Below are 13928 nucleotides of genomic sequence, written 5' to 3' on the forward strand. Positions count from 1 at the left end.
GTTAAGAAGGCAAAAAATAGTGTGTCCATTCCTCAGCTCTGCAGGACACCGAACCTAATTGACTGATAGCTAGAGTAGGCTGACAGCAGGACAAACCCCTCAAGGCTGTTTGTGAGGGAAAGAGATGGCTGCTTAGAGAGGCAGAGGTGTTCTCATTAACCTTTCCTCCTCCTATACTTCTGTCTCCAGACTGTAAGATCCCAGGAATTGAGACCACTGACTTTCCCAGGTACATCCAAGAGAAGAGTCAACCCACAGGAATCTTTCTAAAGCTTGGACAGTATAAAATTATATTTATAGTTGCAAAAAACATTGGCAAAAAAAAATTGACCAAAATGTCAAAAACTTTAAGTAATTCTGTCTCTGGATTTATTTATCATATAAAAATAAGGCCACACACATTGCTAACAGTTTGTAGTAATTACCTGAGAACTGTTCATGCACCCTCTTCCTTGGGATAATTCAGAATTGATTTTAAAATTAAACTTTGCTATGGGAAATTGCTTACTGGAGCCATTAGATTATTTTTGTTGGCTACTTTTTCCCTACTTTAATTTTTCTTTGCCAGAAAGCATTTTTTCTGCTATTTTTATTTCCAAACCTGATACAAAAGTGAGTTGCAAATAACATCAAGTATATAGTTATGCTACTGGGTGCAAATATTTCTCTCCCAAGTTGATTCAGAGATAAAAGCACATCATGCTTTACAATAGTTGACATTTTTAAAGAATCCCTAGTATAAACAAACAATTATATTTTATTTCCAAAACTAGAGTCAAATTTTAAGTTACTGAACTAAATTGCTTAGAGCATATAAAATATGGACATCTTAGCTATGGAAAATGCAATTTCTTTCATATTGACCATCACTATCAAGAGATTTATATATACTCTCCATAGAAGCCACAGCAGTGACAACTTCATGCATTAATTCGGCACCTTCTGAATATATGTAATCATGTGTGAACACTAAAATTCCAAAGTGTTTAAAATTTCTTTATTTAATGTACCATATTAGATATTTACAAGATTTTAATAATATACATTTTTTATTTCCAAACAAGTATGCTTTTGAATGTTACCTTGTCACGGGGGCTTTTTTTTTTAACAGAATAATTTGCTTTTTTAAAAATGAAAGAGTTATGGTTTTATTCATCATATAAGTGGCTGAATAGCAAAACAACAAAAATTGTAATGACAACTGACAGGAAATGGATGCTAGGTTCTAAGACTGAAATGCCTCTGGAACTCAAACCTGCAAAATACAAAAATGAAACAAAATATATTGAGAAAAAGTAAAATCATTTGTTAGATTAATTCTTCATGAACCAAACACATACTATTATTTCTCTTTTAATACCACATTTATTATACTTGTTTCACTTAAATTGTGTTTAATTTTAGGAAGTGTTTTTAACCCTCTGATTTAGGATATCTGTTTTAAATATAAAAAGAAAAAAGAAAAATGCCTAAAATTGGCCAAGTCTGCCTAAAGGGCAGAATAGGATTGGCCAACATGTAGTGGCTGAGTTATACTGAGTCACATCTTTGGATAGATAAGTGAGTGATTCTTCTAAAGCAGAAATAATAACTTATTATTATATACTAAATCTGACTGATTGGTGTTACCTGCTTAGGATATCATGTTGAGAGGATTTGAAAGTACTAACTCAGCCCAGTATGAATGCCGTAGTTGATTAGTGATGTCTGCCATGAAAATGGCAATGGAGATGTACCTACACGTACATCACACTTGTTCTCCCTGCTCTGAGAAGCTTGCAGGTACCCATGGAAAAACTGTCCAGTTTTGTGCCAACAGGATAAAGCATATACATACCAGTGACAGTTGTGAAGTGTTTTTTGGTTTTTTTTTTTTGAGTTTCAAATAAGGAAACATATAAAACTGCTTGTCATATGTAAGCATGTTGGAAATTTGAGGGATTAAAGAAAATTGACTCATCACCTCTTGCTCACAATTGAAATATGGAAAAAATAGACCTTTTTTTTTTTCCAACAAATATTTAAACAAAAATTGGAAAGATTCATAGAACCCAGATTTCATGCTGGCAGCTGTCTTTATTCAAAATCCACAACAGCAATGGTGATTCAACTTACTTGACATTTTTGGAATCCTAATTTCCTCACTGCTGCTTCCATCCCCACCATCACTAACTGTTCTTATTTCAATCAAGTAGTCCTCTTCAAAGGGAACCAGAAGCTCAGCAGATGTGTTGTTTGTTTCCAAAATATGAGTTTTACTCTGTCTGTTTTGCCGGTACAGAATCTGAATAAAATGATGAATCGTGTTAAATGGACATGTAGCTTCTTGAAGGTGCAGAAACTCTTACAAAACACTAGCACTGTGAGCCTTATACATGCCGTAGTCCTTGGATGGGAATATCTGGTCTGCACTTTTTCTTTAAATATGTTTGTTAAGAAAAAATATTTCCTTTTTGGCCAATGCTTCTAAAATCAGTATAGAGTTATCTTTATTAATTAAATAGCTTGAGGCCATTATCTCTGGAGCTTGCTGTGGAAAGTTACTGATTAATTTGGACCCATTTCAAGTGTCTGGATACTATATGCATTTGTCAGCAGATGATGTTCTTTACCACTGATGGAAATGGTTTGTCTTGATATTTGATGATTGGATTGGATTTCTTTGTTGGATTTCTTTTATATTGCTGATAGATGATATCCTTCTGTAGCCTAAGTTCTAGAAATTCTACTTGAATATACTTTTTGATCTCATTGTCATCTCACATTTTTAATATCTAAATACACAATCATATTTTTTGAATACGGGTGAGTTGCTTGAAGAAAAAAATGTTGCATACTGTAAAGATTTATTTGTTATTGCTTCATGACACATTACTGACCTCACAGTATAAAATTTACCATGAAGAACTTAAAAGCAGTAATGCTAAATATTTTCAAAGCATTAGAACAAAGATTCCTATATTTCCACATGCATAAAATTTGTTTCTTATTTGGTTCTAACATTTATCATTACTTAGGCAGCTAAGTGATCTGTTTAAAGGAAAAACGGAATACTCACCTTGTAGCCTAACACTTCAGACTCATTTTCCATAGTTTTTACATGCTCCCAGTTTAGGCATAACTTAGAGTTTGTCAACTTCCAGGCAATGTTAGCTGGTGGTTGGCTTGGAGCTTTAAAAAGATAATCAAAGATCCAAATGAATATTAATTAGCTCATGGTTACTGTATGACCCAACAACATAAAAAGGAAAAATAAGTCCTGGATAATTAGCATAAAAGGAGGGAAAATGTTTTCAGTGTCATTTCAAATATCATATTAATTCTAATCAGAGGAAGTAAATTCATTCAAATTCCAGTCATTTGGAAATGTCTTTGTGACAAACATGAATTAATAATGGTATGCCGCATTTCCAGTATTAATTTAGTAATCATTTCCGTTGAATTTGTTTACTATATGTAAATAGATGGAGGGCTCCTTTATCTAATGTTTAATTTGCCCATCAATCAATGAGCCTCTCAGACAAACTCAGGTTGCAAACTTTTTACATATATCAATACAGAGGTGTACATTCCTAGTAGTCCTTTACTTTTAATCTTGTATTAATTAGGACTCATTGACTATAAATAACGCAACCAACTCAAGTTGTTTTAAACAAAATATTAGCAATAGATTGTGAAGGATATAAGGGACTCTCTTGGAATTCATGGCAAAATGCAACAGAACCTCAGAGGAACAAAAAATGTCTGAAAGCCAAGAAGTTCCTCTCTCTACCTCTCACAGTAGTGTTTGCTGCAGGCTAATCTTGCCAGGGACCACCTCTTTGCTCTGTCAGTATATGCAGCAGAAATCAAGACTGCCTACCTCATCTGAGATTTGAAACCTCCTTTGTTGAGAGATAGTTCAAGTTAGAATCTCCAGGTAAAAGCTAATGATGGGCTTAATTTGGCCATATTCTATTTTACCCTAATCCATTGTGGCTAGACAGTGGGAAAGACATATGACACTCAACACAGATAGAGCCAGTAGGAACCATGAAGAGGGAAAGTGATTACAAACTGGGTGATCATCCCAAAAGGTGTCTACCCTGAATCCGAACTGTGGTTTTAGTTCCCTGAGATTAATGTTTTCTGGGAGAAGGAAGGTGTGACGTTCAAGAAGACATATTTAGAATGAGCCTTCTAAAGTAATGGATCTCATCCAACTGAAAGATTTTACATACAAGAAAACTAGAGTCCAGGTCGAAAGTCTGCTTCTTCAAAACCATATAGATAATGAGTGCTTAAGCCCAGTCAGTATCCTGGTTTCTTGACTTTTAATCTAGGTTTCTTTATTTTTTCTGCATGACAACATACTGCTTCTCAAAGATTTGCGTCCACGTGATTATTTTTGAGATTTAAGAAACTGAAGAGATTAAATATAATTCAGCTGGATAGCAGAGGCAAAGATAAAACTACCCAGAAAGATGTTTTTGGCATCTTACTTGAATTTGTGAGGCTGAATGAGCATAATATTTAACTCATTATAACATTGATGGAAATGATTTCTTTTGGAGTTTTAACTCAATGGCTGTTTAGTGTCTTATGTGCCGCTGGAAGAATTACAGGGTGTCACCCAACATTGCCTTATGATATATCTACTTGCCTTCTCTAAGCCCATGGAATGTCATACACCTAGTCACTTATACCTCAACTGGCACATAGTAGAGAGATAAACGTTTCACCCATGCTCCCATGGGGCTTAGTTCATATATTTTATTATGAATTTTTCCCACTGAATTATAGTTATTCATAGTTTCTTTAAATTTACTGAGAATGCATTACCAACCTCTAGCATAGTGGTTGGCATGTAGGCAGAGGCATATATATCATATATATATTGAATAAGTGACTGTGTAATAGATGGCTAAAGAAAAACCACTCAGGGTCCAATGTGATTTTCTCAGATCATGTAGATTATGCACTGGACTGTGAGCAGACCCGTAGGTGATACAGTGTGGCAAATCTATTCATTATGCTATCCTACAATTGAGGCTAATTGACACGGTCAAACCTACAGAAATCCATATGAATTTATAAAATGAACATGCCAGGTGAATAAACCATGTCCTAGTACATTTCTTGACAATATAAGCCAAATAATAATTAAAAGCCTGAGAGTTTTGCATGTAGTAAGAATTCAGTGAAGAGGAACTAAAGAGCCTCTCGAGAAGGTGAAAGAGGAGAGTGAAAAGTTGGCTTAAAGCTCAACATTCAGAAAACAAAGATCATGGCATCCGGCCCATCACTTCACAACAAATAGATGGAGAAACAGTGAAAACAGTGGCAGACTTTATTTTTCTGGGCTCCAAAATGACTGCAGATGGTGACTGCAGCCATGAAATAAAAAGACGCTTACTCCTTGAAAGAAAAGTTATGACCAACCTAGATAGCATATTAAAAAGCAGAGACATTACTTTGCCAACAAAGGTCCATCTAGTCAAGGCTATGGTTTTTCCAGTAGTCATGTTCGGATGTGATTGTTGGACTATAAAGAAAGCTGAGCACCAAAGAATTAATGCTTTTGAACTGTGGTGTTGGAGAAGACTCTTGAGAGTCTCTTGGACTGCAAGGAGATCCAACCAGTCCATCCTAAAGGAAACCAGTCCTGAATGTTCATTGGAAGGACTGATGTTGAAGCTGAAACCAATACTTTGGCCACCTGATGTGAAGAGCTGACTCATTTGAAAAGACCCTGATGCTGTGAAAGATTGAGGGCAGGAGGAGAAGGGGACGACAGAGGATGAGATGGTTGGATGGCATTACCAACTCAATGGACATGAGTTTGAGTAAGCTCTGGGAATTGGCAATGGACAGGGAAGCCTGGCACGCTGCAGTCCTTGGAGTCGTAAAGAGTCAGACACAACTGAGCAACTGAACTGAACTGATGACAATGACTATAGTTTTTAACTGTTTTCCCTCATCTTAATTCAAAGTGCCCTTTCTAGTCTTTCTCAATTATGAAAGAGAGAATATAAAAATACTAACGCATATATATGGAATTTAGAAAGATGGTAACAATAACCCGGTGTACGAGACAGCAAAAGAGACACTGATGTATAGAACAGTCTTATGGACTCTGTGGGAGAGGGAGAGGGTGGGAAGATTTGGGAGAATGGCATTGAAACATGTAAAATATCATGTAAGAAACGAGTTGCCAGTCCAGGTTCGATGCACGATACTGGATGCTTGGGGCTGGCGCACTGGGACGACCCAGAGGGATGGTATGGGGAGGGAGGAGGGAGGAGGGTTCAGGATGGGGAACACGTGTATACCTGTGGTGGATTCATTTTGATATTTGGCAAAACTAATACAACTATGTAAAGTTTAAAAATAAAATAAAATTAGAAAAAAAAATTCTCACAAGATACCACAATTTTAATATCTAGTATACTCTTTGGCACATTTCTTTTATCTCTGGTCTTTAAAACAAAGTACTAACCTTAACAACTTCATATAATCAATACAACAAAAATAAAAATTCATGTCTTTGATATCACTGGCAGTAACAGATTCTGAAGGTATTATCTATTGCTATGCCTTTTCTATTTGTTTGCATGTTTAGATAAAAAGTACTCCTTTTATACTATGAATCCATTGATGATGCTTCAGATTGAGAGAAAGAAGAAATGGCTTCTATTAAGTATATAGTAGTGATTGTGTCTCTGAGATTGGGATATTTGCATTTGTTTCCTCATCTACCATAACAGAAGTAAGGCATTCCATGGACATAAAATGAGAAACATTATATCAGGAATGAATTCATGGAATGAATGGCTAATTGTGTGGGTTATTGGGAATGCTTTACCCTTCATGCTATCTGGAAGGTGTAAAGAATTGGATTTTGAAGTCAGAGAAACCTGAATCTGTATACAGTCTCTTCCGAGAGGCCTGGTTTTCCAATTTTGGAATGAGACTAATATATCCTAGTTTATAAGACTTTTAGCTTCCATGAAATAAAATGAGAAATGTTCCTCCCTTGGTTAGTGGTACATAATAAATTGCTCAGTAATTGTTAACTCTCTTTCCTATTAGTATCCATTCTTCACTGTAGTATTATGACATAGTCAGTTTTTCAATGGTGTTCAATGTGGATTGTTTCTAATAACACAATTCCAAAGTTTGCAAATGATTCATTTCTTAAATATAATTAGGGGTATTTTCAAGATTTCCCCTTCATAATTTTCTTCTTCCTTCAGTTTTTTATGTACTTTTTGAAAGGCAGAAAAAATTGGAAAGTCTCGGTAATTATCTGGAAAGTTCTCATAGTCCAGAGCTTTTCTTATTTTGTCCATGGGTGTAACTTCAATGTCTATGCCTTTTGTCTAGTATTGAGTTGGGAAAAAAAGTTTGTTATTTCTAAAAGGTACTTCAGAAGGCCTTTAACAATTCTGGTTTCATGAGTTTGTTGTATTTACCTAAACTGGATTGTAGATATCTATGACAAAGTTGAAATTTCTATCACCTTGAAAAACCAAAATACTGTCACATGGATAATATAATACACATGCCATGTATGTTTATACCTAGTGGGTCACTGGTAAACTCAACAGCAAGCACTTTTCCAATCTTTTGAAAGAATTTTGCAGGCAATTTCCAAAGACTAAATTATTTTCTATTAATCAAATGACAGAGCAACATTAAACTAGCCCTCTGCAGCTCTAATGGCTTCCCTGTGATCAATTTTTCTGTAGATGGCATTTATATTCAACTGTAGTTCACACTGTGAACTCAATTCAAAAACAACTTCTTATGTTACACTTCTAAGTAACAGCATGGGGTTGACATTTGGGAGAGAGAGAAAGAACATAAGTGCAAGATGAAATAAAAGCTTAATGCTTCCTTTATGTCTAAATATGGATTGATTGCATTATTTACAACAAGAAAAAATTCAGTACAGAGTGCTAGTCAGTCAACATCAGGGGCCAAATTGAAGCAAAATTTGCAAACACTTTCTGTTACTGGGTCTGAATACTTCTGTCTATATAAGCAGTGCTTTTCCTCTCCCCTTTCCTCTTGAAATTGGTGTAAATATTTTTCTCCCTTTAGTTGTAAATCTAAATTTCTTTTAGTGATGTCTGTGTGAATCACAATATGTTTGCAGTGGTCCTCAGTTGTCTTTTGGAAAGACATCATTTCAGTAATCTACAATACTTAATATCAAACCACTGATATTTATTTTAAAAATCCCATATTTAAATAAAAATTTACTTTTATTTAAAAGTCTGTCATCATCACCAGCAACAATAATAACAAAGACTTCAGAAACTTTGCATATACTGTTCCTTCTATTTGGAGGTCTCTTTGTCCACTAGGTCTCTTTATTTTTTTAATGTTATGTATATCTCAGCCTCTTAATTTCTTCATAGTAGCTTTTCATAATTTATGATTATTTTATTTCAGTTTTTCTTATTTTAATTTCCCTCCCCACTAAAGAGAAATTGCCTGAAGGCATATATCCTTTCTGTTTTAATCTCCTTTACTTACCTAACCCTGTTCATGGCTCATGGGAGGCACTACTTTCTTGAGTGAAAAACGGCTTTATCGTATTTCCAAAAATAAAAATAAAAAGGCTCAGTTTTCTGTTTATCCAATCAGAATAGGGAAAGATTTTGTTGAATGTGAGCTCTGCTTTCTCACAATTTAGAGTGGATGACCAAATATAAGATGGAAAACCTAAGCAGTGGCAGTGTGAATGTGTGATGCATGTAGATTACTACTTTTCAGAATTAATTTTGGTGTCATCTAAAGGGCATGGAAAATCAAGCTTAGACCCAGGGGTGGCATTTAAAATCAGAGCTGTCCTTGGTGTTTCATGAAAGCCATTTCTCATATTTTCTTTGCATGTTCTTCCATGACTCTTGAAGAAAATTTCTGCAACAAATTTATGAAAAGAAGGAAACTAGAAAGTAGATGAATTTTCCTACTTTAAGAAATGCAAAGGAAGTGAAATCACCTCTCAAGAAGAAATATAATAATATATGTTACCACATATTGAGCTCTCACTGTATGGCTGCCTCTGGGTCACCTCGCTGTACATTATATCCTTTAATGCTTAAAGAAAACTCTAGAAGAAAGTACAATCATCTCTGTTTTTCAGTTGAGAAAAGAGGTTCTGAGTCATTAAATAAATAGACTTCTCATACAGTTCATGGCTGAGCTGAGACTCACATTCAGTTATTTCACTCTGAAGTCTTTTTCTAGTTCTTTCCAAAAGTATCTCACAATAGGCCAAAGTTATGCAATCACTCAGAAAAAAAAAATGCAAACATATTAAAGAGGAAATTTATAGATCAGTAGAAAAGATATTTATTTGGCTGTTTATAGGCATGATGGGGTCACTACAAACTAAGAGAGTGCATAAAATCAGATAATCAAATTTTAAGTGTTAGAAGATCAGTAAGTCTGATGCTGCTAGATGAGGAATGGGAATGGAAAGTAATTTGTGGACAGACTGAACAGACTGTGAAAGATCTCATACACCTTTCTCTAGTCTTTGTTTTCTGAAATAAAGGAGACAATGAAAATTTGAAATTAAAAGAGGATGTGATTCTATTTCAGGAGGAAAAAGTCTCAAGGCAGTTTGAGGTTTGGACTGAAGATGTGAGAGTCTGGAGAGAGGGAGACACTATTTAGATGGTTAGAGGTGAACACTACACATTAGCACAATGTCCATGGGATCCAGAGATTCAGAGTCTATATTCATTGTATGCCAGTCCAACAAATGCCACAACAGAATTTTCTAAGCATACTTTTTTTTTTTTTGATCTAGGAATTAAAATAACATACTTCTTGATGTGCTTTAATAATTAAGATAAGTATACTGAATATTAATACTAGGCTTAGGACTTAAACGTGCTCAGTGTTTTGTAACTGTGATTGGCAGAATAAGGGCCTCCCAAACATGTCCAGGTTCTGATTCCTCAAACCTGTGGATATCTTACTTTATATGGAAAAGGGGATGTTGCACGTATAATTATGTTGAGGATGTTGACACGGAGCAATAACCCTGGATCCTCTGGGTGGGTTCAGTGTGGTGAAAATGATGCTTCTGAAGGAAAGAGCCAGGGTCAGAGGAAATGTGAAAGGCAGAAGTAGAAGGTCTGAATCAGAGGGAGACTTGAAGATATCATGCTGTTGGCATTGAAGATAGAGGAAAGGACCACAAGGCAAGTGGTATGTGTTGTCTCCAAAAGCCAGAAAATTCAAGGAAACAAGTGCTGTTTTAGAGCTTCCAAAAGGAGCTCAGAAGCTTACCCAAAGCTTGTTTTCCAACCAGTGAAACTCATTTTTGATTCAACCTTTAGAAGTACATAATAACAAATTTATATTGTTTTAAAACACTAGGTTGTGGTAACTTGAATAGCAACAATAGAAGACTAAAGTAGTTTCTGTTAGATTTTCCAATGACAGTGATAAAGAATGTTGAAAGAATAAAATTAGAGATTTGATTGGTATTCAAATACAAAATGGAGTCTTGTAGAACTTTATTCTCAAGTCCTTGTTGGATATTTTGATAAAAGAGTTAATGCAAACAGGCTGGTGTAAGCAAACTTTAAGAAATATTGAAAGAAGATGCTCATGAAAGAAATTAGGAAATACAAGAGGTTTCATTCATTTTTTTTTTTAATGAAGAAGAAAAGGGATGCTAAACTTCACTTTATACTTTTTGACTCTCATCTCACCAGATATATTCTAGCACTGTAGCACTTGGATAAAAGTACTCCTTGTTAATGAAATTGTTTTCAAAGGATATGTCTCACACTCTTTGATGAGGCTGATCTCATGTGAACACTCAGGCAAACCACTAATAAAGTTCTTGGCATTTAATCAAAATTTCAGCCAAGCCCATTTGTAGGACCAAGTGGGTCAACTAAACACATCTCTTGCTACTGTGTCTAAAACAAGTATTCTGCTTAAACACATAAGTAGGTTAGCATAAACTATCATATGGTTGATTTAGGATGCATGAATATCAAATTATTAAATTCAAGGTAAAGAAAAAACTTTTATTTTTAAGGTGATATATGTGTGTAATCTGTATGCAGGTCAGGAAGTAACAGTTAAAACTGGACATGGAACAAGACAGGTTCCAAATAGGGAAAAGAGTACATCAAGGCTGAATATTGTCACCCTGCTTATTTAACTTATATGCAGAGCACATCATGAGAAATGCTGGGCTGGATGAAGCACAAGCTTGAATCAAGATTGCTGGGAGAAATATCAATAAACCTCACATATGCAAATGACACCACACGTATGGAAGAAAACGAAGAAGAACCAAACAGCCTCTTGATGAAAGTGAAAGAAGAGAATGAAAATGTTGGCTTAAAGCTCAACACTCAGAAAAATTAGATCATGGCATCTGATCCCATCACTTCATGGCAAATAAATGGGGAAAATGTGACAGACTTTATTTTTGGGGGAACTCCAAAATCACTGCAGATGGTGACTGCAGCCATGAAATTAAAAGATGCTTACTCCTTGGAAGAAATTTATGACCAACATAGACAGCATATTAAAAAGCAGAGACATGACTTTGCCAACAAAAGTCCATCTAGTCAAGGCTATGGTCTTTCCAGTAGTCATGTATGGTTGTGAGAATTGGACTATAAAGAGAGCTGAATGCCGAAGAACTGATGCTTTTGAACTGTGGTGTTGGAGAAGACTCTTGAGAGTCCCTTGAACAGCAAGGAGATCCAACCAGTCCATCCTAAAGGAGGTCAGTCCTGAATATTCATTGGAAGGACTGATGCTGAAGCTGAAACTCCAATACTTTGGCCACTTGATGCGAAGAACTGACTCACTTGAAAAGCCCCTGATGCTGGGAAAAGACGTAGGGCAGGAGGAGAAGGGGACGACAGAGGATGAGACGGTTGGATGGCATCACCGACTCAATGGACATGAATTTGGGTAAACTCTGGGAGTTGATAATGGACAGGGAAGCCTGGGGTGCCGTGGTTCATGGGGTTGCAAAGAGTGGGACATGACTGAGTGACTGAACTGACTGATATGTGTGTGTGTGTGTGTATTTATATAGGTGGCTCTCTATGTATCTCTGGGTTCAACATTAGCAGATTCAAACAATTTAAGATTGAAAATATTTGAAAAAATTCAGGAAGTTTTAAAAAACAAAATTTTAATTTGCTGTATGCTATTAATAATAATTTACATAGCATTTACATTGTATTAATATTTGCAACTATCTAGGTAACATTTCGGAGAAGGCAATGGCACCCCACTCCAGAACTCTTGCCTGGAAAATCCCATGGACGGAGGAGCCTGGAAGGCTGCAGTCCGTGGGGTCTCTGAGGGTCGGACACGACTGAACGACTTCACTTTCACTTTTCACTTTCATGCATTGGAGAAGGAAATGGCAACCCACTCCAGTGTTCTTGCCTGGAGAATCCCAGGGACGGGGTCGGCTGCTGTCTATGGGGTCGCACAGAGTTGGACACGACTGAAGTGACTTAGCAGCAGCATGTAACAATTACATTGTTTTATGTATATATAAGTAATCTAGAGGTGATTTAAATATACAGAGGCTGTGTTAATATGTGGATAATATGCAAATCCTATGATATTTTATGCAAGGCACGTAAGCATCTGTAGATGCTCCTGGAACCAATCCCCATTGGATACTAAAGGACAATTGTATATGTATGTGTATATAGATGTATGTACATGATCTTAAATGTATACTATGTGTATATCTAGATCTTTTTGCTAATTAGTTTATTGTTTGAGTCTCAGCCCACCTTAAACTGGCCAATGGAATTAAAGTAATACAAGATGGTTGGCTTGAGTATTGTGTCACCAACTACACTAGAAAGCCTGTTAGTTTGTCACAGATCTGTCAGGTAAGAGAGGTTTATTTGATACTACATTTCCACATTTCTAATTACCCTTGATTCTGCCTGAGATAGAAGCTGAATTATACACAAGAGTTTTGTGAGTTTGGCATCTCTCAATCAGCTATAAAGAAATGTCTGGGCAAACCTCTGATTGATTGGAGATTTCCATCAGATTTTCAGATTAACTGAAAGAGACTAGACTCCATAAGGGCCATAGAAGCAAATAGTTCATACAGGTATACAGCAATGACTTCACCAACCCAGTCAATATAGAGTAAATCAGGAAGACAAATTGAACCACATCTTTAGCTAGTCAGTTCTAGAAAATTACATATGACTTAGTCTACATCAAAGTAGAGGATTGAAGGAGAACTGGTTTAAGAGTTGTTGATCCACACAAACTCTTCCATTAAAATGGACTGATAGTGGAGGGTTTTGTTCGTCTCTTTGTTTCCTGCTTAGCAGTTTCACAGCACTTTGTATTTTCCAGTGTGCTCCTATAATCACAACCTCATTTGTGCCTTATTGGTAATTTGAGAAAACAGTGAGGGCAGAAGACGTTTTCATTTAACAGTTTAGAAAATTAAAGCAGAAAATGAAATGCTTTATCCTGTACCAGGTCATGAGTCAGTGAAGTACATAGAATTAGAACACAAGTCTCTAGCTACTGGCTGGTGTTATGGACACAAGTGGATAATATATCCTATAATCGAAGACTTATTAACTGAGATGATTCCCAAGTTCATTTTGGACATGACCAACTTATCTATATGGAAAAGAACTTTGATTTTTCAAGCTTTTTAAACCATCTATTCATTCCCAATACACAGGACACAAAGAATACAGTATTTAATGGCTTGTTCTGTTTTTTCCTGTTTGTTAGTAGCAGTGCGTTCATGTCTTAGTCATTTTCCAAATTTCAGCAACTATATTTGTTACTCTTTTTCATTGGAATTAAGAGACCAAAGAGTGTGTTTCAAAAAGCCTGTTTACACAAATAGTTTATGTTTATCTACAATATATAAGAAATACATAAGT

At 35.7% G+C, this 13928-nt stretch overlaps 1 protein-coding gene across 1 annotated transcript in view; it reads right to left on the reverse strand.

The window, feature by feature from the left end:
• Positions 1–397: 397 nt before the first annotated feature.
• CNTN6 (contactin 6) overlaps positions 398–13928 on the reverse strand; it is a 319039-nt gene continuing 305508 nt past the window's right edge. Inside the window, exons 21-23 of the mRNA XM_061396383.1 lie at positions 3059–3171; positions 2116–2284; positions 398–1255 (exon numbers count right to left, since the gene is read on the reverse strand). Of these exons, the coding sequence (XP_061252367.1) occupies positions 1149–1255; positions 2116–2284; positions 3059–3171 (389 nt within the window). The 3' untranslated portion in view covers positions 398–1148. The remainder of the gene's footprint in view (positions 1256–2115; positions 2285–3058; positions 3172–13928) is intronic.

This window comes from Bos javanicus, chromosome 22 (genome assembly GCF_032452875.1).
Source record: "Bos javanicus breed banteng chromosome 22, ARS-OSU_banteng_1.0, whole genome shotgun sequence".
Lineage (NCBI taxonomy): Eukaryota > Metazoa > Chordata > Mammalia > Artiodactyla > Bovidae > Bos > Bos javanicus.